Source organism: Sinocyclocheilus grahami, unplaced genomic scaffold, assembly GCF_001515645.1.
Source record: "Sinocyclocheilus grahami isolate Dianchi unplaced genomic scaffold, SAMN03320097.WGS_v1.1 scaffold369.1, whole genome shotgun sequence".
Taxonomy (NCBI): Eukaryota; Metazoa; Chordata; class Actinopteri; order Cypriniformes; family Cyprinidae; genus Sinocyclocheilus; species Sinocyclocheilus grahami.
In genome coordinates, this window is record NW_015505548.1 from 418972 (window position 1) to 434835 (window position 15864).

The 15864-nt window shown below is 36.0% G+C and overlaps 1 protein-coding gene across 1 annotated transcript in view; it reads left to right on the top strand.

Annotated features, from left to right (window-relative positions):
• The window catches only part of dock1 (dedicator of cytokinesis 1), a 270237-nt gene that overhangs the window by 161062 nt on the left and 93311 nt on the right, over positions 1 to 15864 (top strand). Inside the window, exons 27-28 of the mRNA XM_016230377.1 lie at positions 1352 to 1453; positions 4345 to 4439. Of these exons, the coding sequence (XP_016085863.1) occupies positions 1352 to 1453; positions 4345 to 4439 (197 nt within the window). The remainder of the gene's footprint in view (positions 1 to 1351; positions 1454 to 4344; positions 4440 to 15864) is intronic.

Here is a 15864-nt window from a genome sequence, read left to right on the forward strand (position 1 = left end):
TACCAGTAAAACTGATACAAATTTGGGACCAAAAATCATTCAGATGGAGTCTGGGGAAAAAACATTGAAGTTGAGGTTTTCATGAAGCTGGGTGACAGCATGCCCAGGAGACTACAGGCTGTCATTAAGGCTAAGGGCTGCCTGACTAAGTATTGAGAGTTGTGTAAATACTGTCACACTAACAGCTGTCTGAATTATTTTGGTTGATTGTAATCTATTACATACCTTTCTATCAAAGTTATCTAACATTATCAAGATTAATTTGTTCTGACACAGTTTAACTCTGAGTTCTTGTCATATTTTATTACCATTTTCTAAACTATAGCGAATAAACTGTGATAATGTGAGAAATGTTGAAGGTGTCTGAATAAATTTTGGTTTGACTGTATATTTGATAAATGAAGTTAACCAACTAACAATATACATACTCTTTTGGTTTCTGTACACAATATTTAAAAAATTTACAAATGCAATAAAAATATTGATATCGGTACTCGGTATCGGCAAGTACCTAAAATAAAAGTATCTGTATCGGGCGAGTACTGGAAAAAGTGATATCGGTGCATCCCTAGTTATAATATTTCACAGTATTACTTTTTACTGTATTTTTTATATTTGAGCATAAATTCAACATGTAAAAAAAAAATCCATTGATTGATTGATTTTAATTTAGCCTTGAAATTACAAAATTTGTGAATCTATTTTACCTAGAAGGTCAAAAATGTCCTCCGTAATAATGATGAAATTATGTAAAGAAACTATGCACTTGCTTATTGTTTATTTTCAGGTTTTATAGTAAAAGTGGCTTTATACTATAAGTTATGCTTGAGTTATTAACTTTTTCTCTAATGTTACATAAATGACATTTGAATAGTTTCTTCAGCAGGTAATGTGACATTTTCTAATACGCTGCACAGATTCGATTCCCACTGCTTGTTCGAGGTGTTTCACTGCCTTTTTGTTGTGTTTTGAACCTTAAATGAGTTTTTCCCCTCCGTTTCATTTCTTTAGCAATTGGTTTCTAGTTAATTGCATGTTATATTGGTCTCAATTCCCATATGTGGGAAAGTGAAAGTATCATTCGATTCCTTCAGTGAGTCTCTCACTGCTTTAAATATTGATATCAAACGCTCACTGTTCACCACATTACTTTGTCAGAAATGCTGTTAATTAGAAATACTTTTTGGAATTGCTGCACGCCTTCATTTTGTTCTGTCTCTCCTCGTAGAGTGGCTTTGTGTGGTTCCTTTGAAGGGTTTATAGCCTTTAACAGCAGCTCTTTGCTTTGATTGACAGGTGCTCTAGGTGCTCTGCTGTCACTGATCGGCTGTCTGTCTGTCTGTCTTTGCAGGGCAGTTTTGTGGCATGTATGACCGGCACTCTGCGGCAGATGGACGACTATCACTACACCCACCTCATCAGCACCTTTGGGAAGATGCGCACTGACGTGGTGGTAAGTTTCCCGCTCAATACCAAGACTCTTTACTCCCACATGTAAACATTTTTGACAGACATTAATGTGCCATCAATCTGTGAACCAGTATTATAGCTGGACAAAAGACATGCATGGGTTCCATTTTGTGTCCACATCAAATTACATTTACATAAGTGTTTTTTTATACACAGAAGCAAATATTACATGCAAGTAAAGTGTCTACTTGAAATGTTTCAAATAACTTTTATAAAAATAAAATGTCAAAATATGGGTGAATTAATGTTCCTTCATCATTCAGCGTAACATTTAGTAGGGCTGGGTTTTGACACAAATTTCACGATTTGATTCTCATTCACAAGCTTTCGATTCGATTACCAATTTGATTCGATTTGATTCAATATAGATTATTTTGTATATATATCAGGTACAGTAAATGCGACATTTTCTCAAGGAAATAAAATCTCTCAACTAATGCTGTAAAATATGCATGAGTCAGTTGGTACTACATTATAATATTGAAGGTTAAAACTGACCGATTTCTTAAAATTACACTTAATGAAGTTTTTAAAATACAAGTTACCATTACATAATAATATTTCAACTTCAGTTAGTTTTTTTATATGAACATAATTGTGGCTGTCATAAAAACTTGATGGATTTATTCAATCATAAATTAAATATTGAAGAAACAGTACAATTTATAATGAATATGTTATTTGGTGCATATATTTAGCAAAATGCCCCTCTCTACAGTTTATTTTTCTATCTGACTAATGAGTTTATGGTTACTGAATATGTTTTTTCTGAGGTAAATTTGACGTTACGTGACATTCTTTACAAGCCGTTATATTGACGTATTTGCACGGCTGAAACACTGATTGAGCGATTACATGAGACAGGATACGGATTGTAAAGTTGTACTCTTTCTTTTAACTTACCTTCGGATGTTTAGTCATGTTTATTTTGGGCTGAAACTGGTATTAATGTGGAGGAGATGATCAGTTCACGTGCGCCTCGCGCTGCCGCGTCTGTTGAACTGAGGCGCTACAGCGATCTGTCACTCCACATTAAACAGCGCCAAAACAGCATTTATTGTTTAAATACTGCAATACAATGGACAGAATTTGAAATCTGAGACTTTGTTTCATATTAAAAGTACGAAAGCACAATGCTTATTGCGATATTTTGGATGGGAAGTACCCTTCAATGTTCCGTCCATTAACTGAAAACAGGCTAGACTAATCGATTCTTGGGGTTTAAGAATCGATATCGTTCCGTAAAAATGAGAATCGATTAATATGGAGATATTGATATTTTTTACCCAGCCCTAATATTTAGGTCAAAATGAAACAACGTACTTATTCTGATCTGCACTTATCAAAAAAATTAATATTAATGAAAAAGTGAGCATTTTACATTTTAAAACGTCTTTCTGACATATGGGTAAAATGTATGCAAAGATTATGTAGACAAAGTTACAATTAATTAGTACTTCGGTGCTGCACTGTGATCATTAAATAGTCTTTTAATGTCATCTAATGAATCTTGTTGTAAATATACCTGACTTTATTTTTTTTGGTATGTGAACTATTGTTAACACTGACTGATATTTTAGTGGGTGTCTTCTGTAACTCATGGTAAAAATGCATGATAGATGTAATTTTTTTGCTCAGAAGAAAATTAAATTAAACATGACACATTGTAATGTACAAAAAAGCAACATTTAAAGCTAGATCAAAAGCTTTGATTTATTTTTTAAAAAGCCACTGTGCAGGTTTCTCTTTGTGAGGTTTGGATAGCAGTGACTGAAACACACAACTGTCAGTCTGCATGGAGAGGATCTTGAGACTCCAGTAGCTTCAAACACCTGTTTGCTTTACAGCTGGCATTACAATACAATTCATTTGTTTGACAGAAACTTTCCTTAAAGGGGTGGTTGATTGCGATTTCACTTTTTTAACGTTAGTTAGTGTGTAATGTTGCTGTTTGAGCATAAACAATATCTGCAAAGTTACGAAGCTGAAAGTTCAATGCAAACTTCAGTGCACTTTAGACGTGCACTAGAGGCAGTTTAGTCAATCACAACACACTAAGCTAGCTAACCAGTCAGAGCCCATTGCCTATTTCTAAGGGAGGGGCTTCATAAAAGAAGGAAATGATCAGCGCGTTTCTCAGAGAAGGGACAGAGTGGTGTGGAATAAAGGTAAATTATGAGAAAAATAATGTGTTTTAAAAAAAACGAAGCATTAACATGTTAGACTGCACCCCATAAATACAATCAAGCCTAGAAAAAAAACACTGAACCACCCCTTTAATAAATTTTTATCTGATCAAGATCTTCTGTGCTCTAAGTCACTCACAAATCTTTTGACAGTTCAATAATTTCTATTTGTTTTTCACAAAACATTGTTTGTTTTGATGCCTTTTGCAAGAAATCACATTGTTTCATACTTTTCATCTTCAGAAAGATCTTTCTTCCTCACCATATCGCATGAGAACTGTGACTTGCTTAATAATGTGGAACAACCTCTTTAAGTAGGGTTTCCATTTACCTAAGAAGACCTGGCAAACTATTGAACAAACCTGTCTGAGATTGATACCAGTTATCTAAAAAGTGATGTGAAAATCAAAACAAACAAAAACCGGACTGTTTATTGTACCGAAATCCTATTGATATGTCACTTGCATAAATATATATATATATATATATATATATATATATATATATATAAATCGTAAAATCAGTTATACTTTTATGAATACATTAAATGTTCATTTATATATCCATACATACATACATATTTATAATCATAGAATCAATTAAAAAACTATTTTTTTTTTTATTAAAAATGTAAAATGCATGTTGTCGTCATGTCCGGTTCATCCCAAACATTGCGACTCTCCTTTAGGATTTCCTCATGGAGACGTTCATCATGTTTAAGGATCTCATTGGGAAGAACGTCTATCCTGCCGACTGGGTCATAATGAACATGATGCAAAATAAGTAAGTAGACATACTCAGTGCTGTTTGCTAACTACTGTTCACCATAATGCAATGTTTCTATTGGTCAGACCCTTTAATCACCAGAGCAGAAACCAGACTGTGTGATCTGTTAACATGATAGTTACTGATAAAATTGGAAGTACTGTTGCTTAATGTTAACTTGTTTGGTTAGGGCAACTTTTTGTCAGCACTGTTTTCTGGAAGTCAAATGGGTTGCCGGGGAGGCTTCATGTTGACTTCTAATGAGCTAATTGAAATGCTGTTCATTCATTTAGCAAGTTTATTTCCTCGCTGAGCTTTGAGTCAGCCTTCTGTGCAGTTTTTCGTTTTGCGCTGGAGCAGCATCAGAAATGTGCAGTCGTGTAGAGGGAGCATCGCTTACATTAACTCTCTCTCTCCCTTTAACACATGCTGCTGTTGCTTAGAAACAGCAGTCAGAAATGGCCAAGAATGTTTGCGAATATTTTTATTTTCCCCCCATCAGTGCAACAGTTTGTGCATGTGTCGGGCATGTAGCGTTTCCGTGTGCACCTGTGTGTATTCGCTCTGTTCTTGCTCTATCAGAAGTGTGGCGGCTGCTGAAATGAAAGCCATGAATTATGAATCTGGATGTGTGTGTGTGTCTCTCTCTCTAGTTGTGTTTTGTTTTATTCATGCCTCTCTTCTCAACTCCTCTGCCAAACCGCGTCCAGCGTGACTGTGAAGATGAAGGTTTAGCAAGCTTTCACAGCCAGCAGGAAGTCAGACCTGAGTTTCCTGTCGCAGACTAGGAGAGTTTTCTGAGAGTCCCTGATCTGAGCCAACCGTTTTCTTGTTTCACAGCGTTATTGTAATTTTTTATGTTGAGGCAGGAACAGTGCCGGGCAGTAACTGATTACAAGTAATCTGGATTACATTTTAAAATACTTGTAATCAGACTACAGTTAGTTTTGTATTGCTTACATGATTAGTCTTTGTCTTTGGAAGGCTTGTGTCTTTCAAACACATTAAAATGCACAAATTTACGTTATTTCTTATTTGCATGTAAAGTAGGAATTCACAAACTTTTTTTTTTGTCATCCGATCCTCTTTCACCTAATAAATTAACTTGAAGTGCCCCTGAGATTTTAAGATAATAAGTTAATAACACATTTGCAAGTTCATGGTTCTCTGATGTTGGTTAAGGATCATATGACCTGCAGGTAAACACAATATTTCATCTTTTTTAGTACACGTTTTATTTTGATTGTTGTCATTTTAAAATGTTTTTAATTTGACATTTTTATGATTTAATTCATTATTAGCTTTTCATTAAACTCACAACCCCCCTGCAGTTTCTTCACTAACCCCAGTTTGAGAAATCTTTAATGTTTAATGGACTTCATTTTGTTAATAACAACAAATGGAATATATTTAAATTCTCAGTTTTTTTATATATCAATATAGACCACCATTTGTCTCGTTGAGGACACAGCAATGCGCTAAAAATCACCAGCTGACTCACTCTTGTGCATGTGTGAGCAGCACTCTCAGAAAGCCTGGTGATCTGCTGCTCTTCAGAGGAGTGAATGTGATGAGACGTTCTGGGGTTCAAAGAAATAAGATCTTCTCTAAAGTTCAGAGTTATTTTCCCGTCTATCTGTGCCGGTAGTGTAGACATGTGGCAGGATAAAATGTTCGGATTCCTAATGTGTTCTTGTGCTCTGGAGGAACACTGCTGGGATTGTGTGTTGGGGTCTGATTGACGCAGAGGTCGTGCGTCAGGCTTTCATATTGGAATTCATAGAGTCTCTCAGCAGCCACCTGAGTGCCAGAGCGCTGATGGAAGACCCTCTACCTGCAGGTGCGAGACCGCGGGAAAACAGAGTGCAGTCACCCTCTCTGTAACACACTCAGTGGGCGTCATAAGCGCTTGTTTGATGTGCCCTACTGCTCACTGACTCCATTTTCACACCGACAGCAATGTGACACAGCGACTCGATTCACTGGTGAAAATCAGATTATTTCATTACATTTCAGTATTATTAATGATTTAAATGAACTAATATTTTACAATTTAGATGATAATTGTTCATGTCATACTCTGAGCAGTATAAAAGTGTATATTTATTTTTCATCAAATAATTAAATTAAGTTGCATTAAATTTTAGATTTTGAAATTTAGTTTTGAAATTGAGTATTAGTTTGATTTAAAATTAATTTCAATTAACTAATATTTTAACATTTTGAATATAATTGTTCATGTTGTATTTGCATACAATGCCTTAAATTGACTCCTTTTTAACACCAACATGAATGTATTTAATTTAAAATTGAATTGAATTTAACCTTAAATATTAGATGTATTAGATATTAGGTTTTAAAGGTTTCATTTAATTAAATTAATAAAATAAATTACATTCGATTAAATACTAGTTTGATTTAAATTAATTTCAGTTAACTTCTGTTGTTCATGTTGTACCCTATTTGTCTTCAAAGCCTCAAATTGACACTCTTTTTACACAGAGAAAAATGGGACACAGTAATTCAATTCACAGGCGAAAATATGATAATTTTTTTTATTATTATTATGGAATAATTTCATGAAATTTTGTATTACATTTTAAATGAATTTTAACTAATATTTTAACATTTAGATTATTATTGTTTATATGCTATATATTGTAGTATTGTATGCTATAACTGATTTTATTCTGGGTGTTTGGATGTTAAATGGCATGTACAAACAGTTCTGTGAAAATGATTGAAAAATGTGGCACTTTGAATGTTCTCACACTGTGTGTGTTTCTGGGTGGGTGAATCTGTTTTGGTATAGTATCTTGTCATGGTATAAATATAACAGGCCTGTACTGTGAACTGCTGCGAATCAGTCTAACGCGCCTGGAATAGTTTCTATTTCTTCCAGAATGCGATTCATCACAGAATGCGGGTGATGCTGAATGAAAACACTTGCGCTCAGTTAATGGACAATCCTAGATTAGAGTTCACGTGATGCTGATGTGTTTATGCAGGTGAATTAACACTTATGTTAATAAAGTGGCTGTATGTGTTAGAGAAGAGTCCCATTATTACAAGTGCGATATTGACAAGTGTGTGAAATGACAAAATCAACCAGTCGCATAATTAGTGTTAAACTGTGTGCGGTTTTCGAGCATTCATGTACATTGCTTTGTTCATGTACATGTAGTGTATAATCAGTTTTCCATTTATCAGTACTTCTATGCATAGTCATTTTTTCTGGCTTGCGTAAAATCTAAAGATGGTGCCGTCTTCACACATCACAAGATCTCTCGTTTCCCGTCTGGATTAATTTTGCCGACTCTGAATTAAAAATGAATAAAATCAGTTGATGTTTGAGCTGTCATCTATGATGTTTTTGATCTGTGTTTCATAAAAGTGTCCCAAATTAGTCTGAAATGTGATCCTGCAAGTTTTAAACATATTTTTATCCCAAAAACTGCCGTCTCTCGTTAGGAACAAACCGCACCTGCTGACAGTGTTGTCTTAGCGCCCAGTTAATTATAGTAATTATGCAAATCAGGTAATGCCACAGTCACACCCATAAAATTCACTTGATATTCATTGGAATGTGCCAAGACATGTGTATAGTTATATTTTTATATATAACTAACCACATTTCTATGAATATCATGTGAATTTTATAATGTAATGTGAATTATATATTCAAATGTCAAGTTTTGTACTACCTTTCAAAAGTCAATAAGATTTTTTTTTATTTTTTGAAAGTCCCTAGTTCTCACCAGTGCGTTTATTTGACAAATACAGTGATATTATGAAATGTTATTCTTATTTTTTTCTATGTTTTATGTATTTTATTCCTGTGATGGCAAAGCTAATCTTTCAGCAGCCAATTTCGCTGCAAATTCGCTCTGTATGTTTTCCCTAATGGTGAGAGAAAGAAACATTGTAGCTCAGGATTGTTTTTTATTTCAAAAAACTTGCTAGATTAAATCTGGTCCTCTAGAGAGCTGGAGGTGCTTTCAGTGTAAACTGCAGTTTTTATGAGCGTGGTTTTGGTGTAAAAGTTAGCAATGCATTATTAAGAGTACGTCTCTGCCCTGCATAAAGTCTCATAAAGTTTGTGATTTTTCCCTCAAGAGATTGGCTTTTGTGATGTCAGCATTTCATCTGCTTATGAAACGGTTTGGCTGCCTCCTCCTTGTGCTGCCGGAGGACATCATGTCTTTCTGATAGGAGCTGATTCTCACTCTTGTTTCTGAGGCTCTCGGTGTAGTTTGGTGAGCGTGACCTTTCTCAGGCTGAGAGCTGCTCTCCATTCAGCCAGTGGGACTCAATTTACACATGACATTTGTTGTTCACTCGCTGCTTGCTGTTGTTGCAGGCCTCTTGTGATTCAGAATGAACTTTATAAAAAAAAAGCACAAAAGAAACAAAGGGTGCAAAAGGTCCCTTAAGATGCTCCATTCTCTGCATGATTCAGGGTTGACCTGTTTGAATGAGTGAATCACATGGTTTGAAGTGTTTTGAAGGAGATGTTCCTCATGCCCCTATTGTAAAATCAATAAATAGATCTGGGCTCCATTTCACAAAAGCACCGTAAGCCGAAGTAGATCGTAGAACCATTGCCACCAGTGGTCTCTACGATCAAGCTAGCTTACGATGCTTTTGGGAAACGCAGCCCTGTTTTTTTTTTGTTTTTTTTAGAATGGAAACTCTTGAAGGTAGTTATGCCATAAAACAGTATTGCAACAGATTTGTCTTGTATAGTATTGAACCCTTATGTGAATCAGTGTTGTTCTAGTTTTATTTATATAGTGTACTATTATAGTTTTTAATATATTTATTAGATTTTTTTTTTTCATTTTCATTTTACTTGCAATTTGAGTAATTTGATGTTTTTGATATATATATTATTTCAGTTAATGTTTATTTCAAGTAATTATATATATATATATACAGTGGGTACGGAAAGTATTCAGACCCCCTTAAATGTTTCACTCTGTTATATTGCAGCCATTTGCTAAAATCATTTAAGTTCATTTTTTTTCCTCATTAATGTACACACAGCACCCCATATTGACAGAAAAACACAGAATTGTTGACATTTTTGCAGATTTATTAAAAAAGAAAAACTGAAATATCACATGGTCCTAAGTATTCAGACCCTTTGCTGTGACACTCATATATTTAACTCAGGTCCTGTCCATTTCTTCTGATCATCCTTGAGAGGGTTCTACGCCTGCATTTGAGTCCAGCTGTGTTTGATTATACTGATTGGACTTGATTAGGAAAACCACACACCTGTCTATATAAGACCTTAAAGCTCACAGTGCATGTCAGAGCAAATGAGAATCATGAAGTCAAAGGAACTGCCTGAAGAGCTCAGAAACAGAATTGTGGCAAGGCACAGATCTGGCCAAGGTTACAAAAAAAAATTCTGCTGCACTTAAGGTTCCCAAGAGCACAGTGGCCTCCATAATCCTTAAATGGAAGACGTTTGGGACGACCAGAACCCTTCCTAGAGCTGGCCGTCCGGCCAAACTGAGCTATCGGGGGAGAAGAGCCTTGGTGAGAGAGGTAAAGAAGAACCCAAAGATCACTGTGGCTGAGCGCCAGAGATGCAGTCGGGAGATGGGAGAAAGTTGTAGAAAGTCAACCATCACTGCAGCCCTCCACCAGTCGGGGCTTTATGGCAGAGTGGCCCGACGGAAGCCTCTCCTCAGTGCAAGACACATGAAAGCCCGCATGGAGGACTCCAAGATGGTGAGAAATAAGATTCTCTGGTCGGATGAGGCCAAGATAGAACTTTTTGGCCTTAATTCTAAGCGGTATGTGTGAAGAAAACCAGGAACTGCTCATCCCCTGTCCAATACAGTCCCAACAGTGAAGCATGGTGGTGGCAGCATCATGCTGTGGGGGTGTTTTTCAGCTGCAGGGACAGGACGACTGGTTGCAATCGAGGGAAAGATGAATGCGGCCAAGCACAGGGATATCCTGGACGAAAACCTTCTCCAGAGTGCTCAGGACCTCAGACTGGGCCAAAGGTTTACCTTCCAACAAGACAATGACCCTAAGCACACAGCTAGTAATGTCTTATATAGACAGGTGTGTGGCTTTGCTAATCAAGTCCAATCAGTATAATCACACACAGCTGGACTCAAATGAAGGTGTGGAACCATCTCAAGGATGATCAGAAGAAATGGACAGCACCTGAGTTAAATATATGAGTGTCACAGCAAAGGGTCTGAATACTTAGGACCATGTGATATTTCAGTTTTTCTTTTTTAATAAATCTGCAAAAATGTCAACAATTCTGTGTTTTTCTGTCAATATGGGGTGCTGTGTGTACATTAATGAGGGAAAAAAATAACTTAAATGATTTTAGCAAATGGCTGCAATATAACAAAGAGTGAAAAATTTAAGGGGGTCTGAATACTTTCCGTGCCCACTGTATATAATAACCCTGGTGTTAATTTCTTGTGTTTTATACTTTACACACTTTTTGTGTGTACTATTTAATTTTTATTTAATTTTATTTTGTTCATTGATACTGCATTTTATTGTATTGTTTTATTTATTTATTACCTTTATTTTTTATTTTTAGCCTAGACCAACTCTGAATCACAAACGAAACAGAGCATCTTGAGGGATCCTTTACACTTTCTTTCTTTTGTGCTTATTTTTAAAGTTCATTCTTAGTGAAACTGTCCCCCGTAAGAAAACGATTGCCAAGATTTTTGTATTACATTTGTTTTATTTCTGTTCTTTTAATATATATGTTAATATGTATATTTAATATGTATGTATGTATGTATATGTGTGTGTGTGTGTGTGTGTGTGTGTGTGTGTGTGAGCCCCTGGAGCACAAAAGCAGTCTTAAGTCGCTGGGGTATATTTGTAGCAATAGCCAAAAATACATTGTATAGGTCAAAATTATTGATTTTTCTTTTATGCCAAAAATCATTAGGATATTAAGTAAAGATCATGTTCCATGAAGATATTTTGTAAATTTCCCACTGTAATGTAATTTTTGATTAGTAATATGCATTGCTAAGAACTTCATTTGGACAACTTTAAAGGCGATTTTCTTAATATTTTGATTTTTTTTGCACCCTCAGATTCCAGATTTTCACATAGTTGTATCTCTGCAAATAATATTGTCCTATCCTAACAAACCACACATCAATGGAAAGCTTATTTATTCAGCTTTCAGATGGTGTATAAATCTCAATTTCGAAAAAATGTACCCTTATGACTGGTTTTGTGATCCAGGGTCACATATAAAGTTTTATTTCTACTAGTTGCCAATGAGAAGCATGAAAAGCACACAGTGCTGCGCTGAAATGAGAAGCATTTATTGATGAGCTGAAAATAGAAGAGGAGTGTTTCTCTGACCCCGTGACCCTGATCATCAGTTTCTCCCAGTCTCATTAATATTTACTGGCACATCACTAGGACTGGCCTGACATCGGTGTCATTGTTTTGCTCTCTCTCTGTCCCTGAATGAGCAGTGTGAAGGCCCTGCACAACTCACAGAGACAAATGTAGAATTATTTCATCTAGTTTTTAATGCAGGTAGTGACATGAGTTGCTCTGTGAACTTCTCTGACTGTTTTGAACTTTGAGAGGCCTGGTTTCATATTTAAAAAATACAGCAGAATCAGACAAACATACAAAGCTAATGCATTTCTGAATGCATTGATGCATGAAATCGATCCTGTGTAGCTAGAAGCGTCTGCATTCACATACACACATAGAATATGTTTCCAGCACTCTCTCTCTCATGCTTGAGTAAGTGTTGCTTGTGTTTGTTGTGCTGTTTATCTTCTGTGTGGTAGAGTGCTGAAGTTATTCACTTGTAGTGATTGAAAGGCTCTGAGGTGTAATGGCTTAGATGCCAATCTTATTATAAGCCAGAGAGCTCTGGCAGTGTGAAGGGGTTCTCCATCAGCTGGGCCAAACACCTCCAAACCGGCTCACACCTTAGACATCTCCAGCTGTGGATCAAATTAACCCTTCAGGCCTCTCAGATTCATGAGTATCAGAACATCTGTGCTATCAAAAAGCCCCTTTAATCTCAGTGAGTCGTGTTTTGTTTTCAAAGCTCTGATGGTTATCAGCCGTAATCTCAGTGTTGCTCCTCTGTGTGATTGTTAATGTTTCCCTGAAACACCTTCATCAGCTCTCTGGCTTTGAGCCTTATTATTCTGAAATAAACTCTTCCAAATAAGAATCAGAATTGCATTTGGTGAGTAAATAAAACTCAGTTACTCTCATATTGACCAGCCATTTGGTCTAACTAAGGTGCCTGTGTTTGCCTTAGCAATCAAAACTAGCTACCACAGTGTTTCTATGCGGTTTCTAAGGTGTTTGAGTGTTTTTAGAGTGTTGTTAGGGTGTTTTGAGTGTTACTATGCAGTTGTTAGGGTGTTTTAGAGTGTTGCTAAGCAGATGCTATGAGGTTTTGAGTGTTGTTTGGGTGTTTTGAGTGTTGCTATGCAGTTGCTAGGGTGTTTTAGTATGTTGCTAAGCAGTTGCTATGAGGTTTTGAGTGTTTTTAGAGTGTTGTTAGGGTGTCTTGAGTGTTGCTATGCAGTTGCTAGGGTGTTTTAGAGTGTTGCTAAGCTGTTGCTATGATGTTTTGAGTGTTTTTAGTGTTGCTAGGGTGTTTTGAGTGATGCAATACATTTGATAGGGGGTTATGAGTGTTGCTAAGCAGTTGCTATGAGGTTTTGAGTGTTTTTAGAGTGTTGCTGTGCAGTTCAGGTGATTTTTTTTTTTAAATGTTTCTTGGTAATTTTGAGTGTTTTAGAGTGTTGCAATGTAATTGCTAAGGTGTTTTGAGTTTATTTTAGAGTGCTGCTATGCTGTTTCTAAGGTATTTTAGAATGTTGCTAGGGTGTTCGAGTGTTTTACAATGCTGTTTCTATGCGGTTTCTAAGGTGTTTGAGTGTTTTTAGAGTGTTGTTAGGGTGTTTTGAGTGTTACTATGCAGTTGCTAGGGTGTTTTAGAGTGTTGCTAAGCAGATGCTATGAGGTTTTGAGTGCTTTAGTGTTGCTAGGGTGTTTTGAGTGATGCTATACATTTGATAGGAGGTTTTGAGTGTTGCTAAGCAGTTGCTATGAGGTTTTGAGTGTTTTTAGAGTGTTTGCTAGGGTGTTTTGAGTGATGCAATACATTTGATAGGAGGTTTTGAGTGTTGCTAAGCAGTTGCTATGAGGTTTTGAGTGCTTTAGTGTTGCTTGGGTGTTTTGAGTGATGCTATACATTTGATAGGAGGTTTTGAGTGTTGCTAAGCAGTTGCTATGAGGTTTTGAGTGTTTTTAGAGTGTTTGCTAGGGTGTTTTGAGTGATGCAATACATTTGATAGGAGGTGATGAGACCTTTTTTGTAATCAGGCTCTCAAAAAGTATATAACAATTTGGATATAGATTTATCGGCCAACATATCGGTTATCGGCTTTCAAAAATAAAGAATAATCGGTTATCGTATCGGCCAAAATTTTCATATCGGTGCATCCCTATTGTTAATATATTTTGGTGGTTTTACAGTGTTGATATGCAGTTGCAAAGTTGTTTTGAGTGTTTCTAGTGTTGCTGTGAAGTCTCCAAGGTGATTTGAATGTTTTAGAGTGTTTCAATGCTGTTGCTAAGGTGTTTTAGGTTTTAGAGTGTTTTGCGGTTTCTAGGGTGTTTTGAGTAATTTTAGAACGTTGCTAGAGGGTATTGGGATATTTTACAGTGTTGCTATGCAGTTGCTAAGTGCTTTTGGGTCTTGATGTGACGTTTCTGAGGTAATTTGTTTGTTTTAGAGTGTTGCTATGCAGCTGATAGGGTGTTTTTAATGTTATAGGGTGTTGCTGGGTTGTTTTGTATGTTTTGAGAGTGTTTCTATGCCGTTACTAAGGTGTTTTGAGTGTTTTAGAGTCTCAAAATGTGTAACAAAGCAAACATGCTAGCATCAAACTCCATTGAGGTTTATTGCTATATGTATGATGCCAGTTCTGAGCCTGTTAGCATCCCTATGTAGGCATTTGACATCACGGCAGCTCAGTATGTTTTGGAGTGGAGTCTGTGGATCTGTGGACAGTAGTGCGTGTGGACTGTCATATGCCAGCAATTGTAAACCAACAGCTGGACAGATCAGTTCCACTCACAGCAGAATAATAGAGGATCGCTCAGTCTCTCTCTGCAATGCATCATCTGAGCTAGAACGTCATGTATGCTCTTTTCGGTCCACCAATGGATTGCTGATGTACCATCTGTATGTGCTGTAAGAGATCACCGTGGATTTTTCTTAATAAGCCATATTCATACATGATTCATTTTCAGTAGGTGTGTTTGTACAGTCAGGGCTGAATTCACTTAATAAATTATTATTATTATTTACAGCTTTAGATGCCTAGAAATCAATGGAATGGTTGTATCTAATTGCATTTATGAATGACTGTCACATGTAACTGATCAATCACAGAATTTATTCAGCTGTGATTATTATGCTGGGGATAATAATGAGCATGTTAATATTAGTCAAGCCTGTAATCCTATAATGCACTCGTGAATTAAAAAAGCAGGCAATCCATTCATGTTTCATATTTTTATTTGCCTTTTATTCTCTTTTTTTTCATTCTGGGAAAACTGTTTCAAACGGCTACAGCTCACTCCATCACACAATTACGTGCTTGAGTACGTTTCTCATTTTCCTAACCAGAAGAGAACACCATCATTTGTTTCTCTTTTACATGAGTAACAAATGTCATATGCATTAAAGAACAATATGAAATTGATTTTAAAATCTTTTTCTCTCTAGTTCAACAACTCAAACTGTATTAGGTTCATGGTCAAAAAGCATGCACCATTTCATTTCTAATTCTTCTTTAGAAGCACCCATAATGACTGCATACAAGCGCTTGAGAATAATATGTTTCATATTATCCTGAAGCTCATATGCAACAGTAATCATTAGCTCTCTTACGTTTATTTACATTTTCTGGTCTCTCTACATTGATCAATCTAGACAGTTTTTGAAAGTCTCTTCTGCTCACCAATGCTGCATTTATTTAATCAAAAATATGGAAAAAAAAATATTTCAGTGAATATATTTCTAATTCTATATTTCTATTTGAATATATTTTAAAATGTAATTTATTGCTGTCATGCAGAGCTGAATTTTCAGCATCATTACTCCAGTCTTCAGTGTCACATGGTCCTTCAGGAATCATTCTAATATGCCGAGTTGCTGCTCAAAATACATGATTATTACAATCAATTTGTTATTAGAACATTGCTTTGTTCAATTAGCATATGTTAATGGCAGACTGTATGTGGCTGACTGTGTTTTTCACAGAGTCATGTGTTTGGTTTGCTGGACTCTACAGTGTACGCAGCATAGCTGTGACTCCTGGGTAAATTAAAAGGTTCGGCAGATTTAATTATGAGCTGTTTTCATGATAATTACATGGCT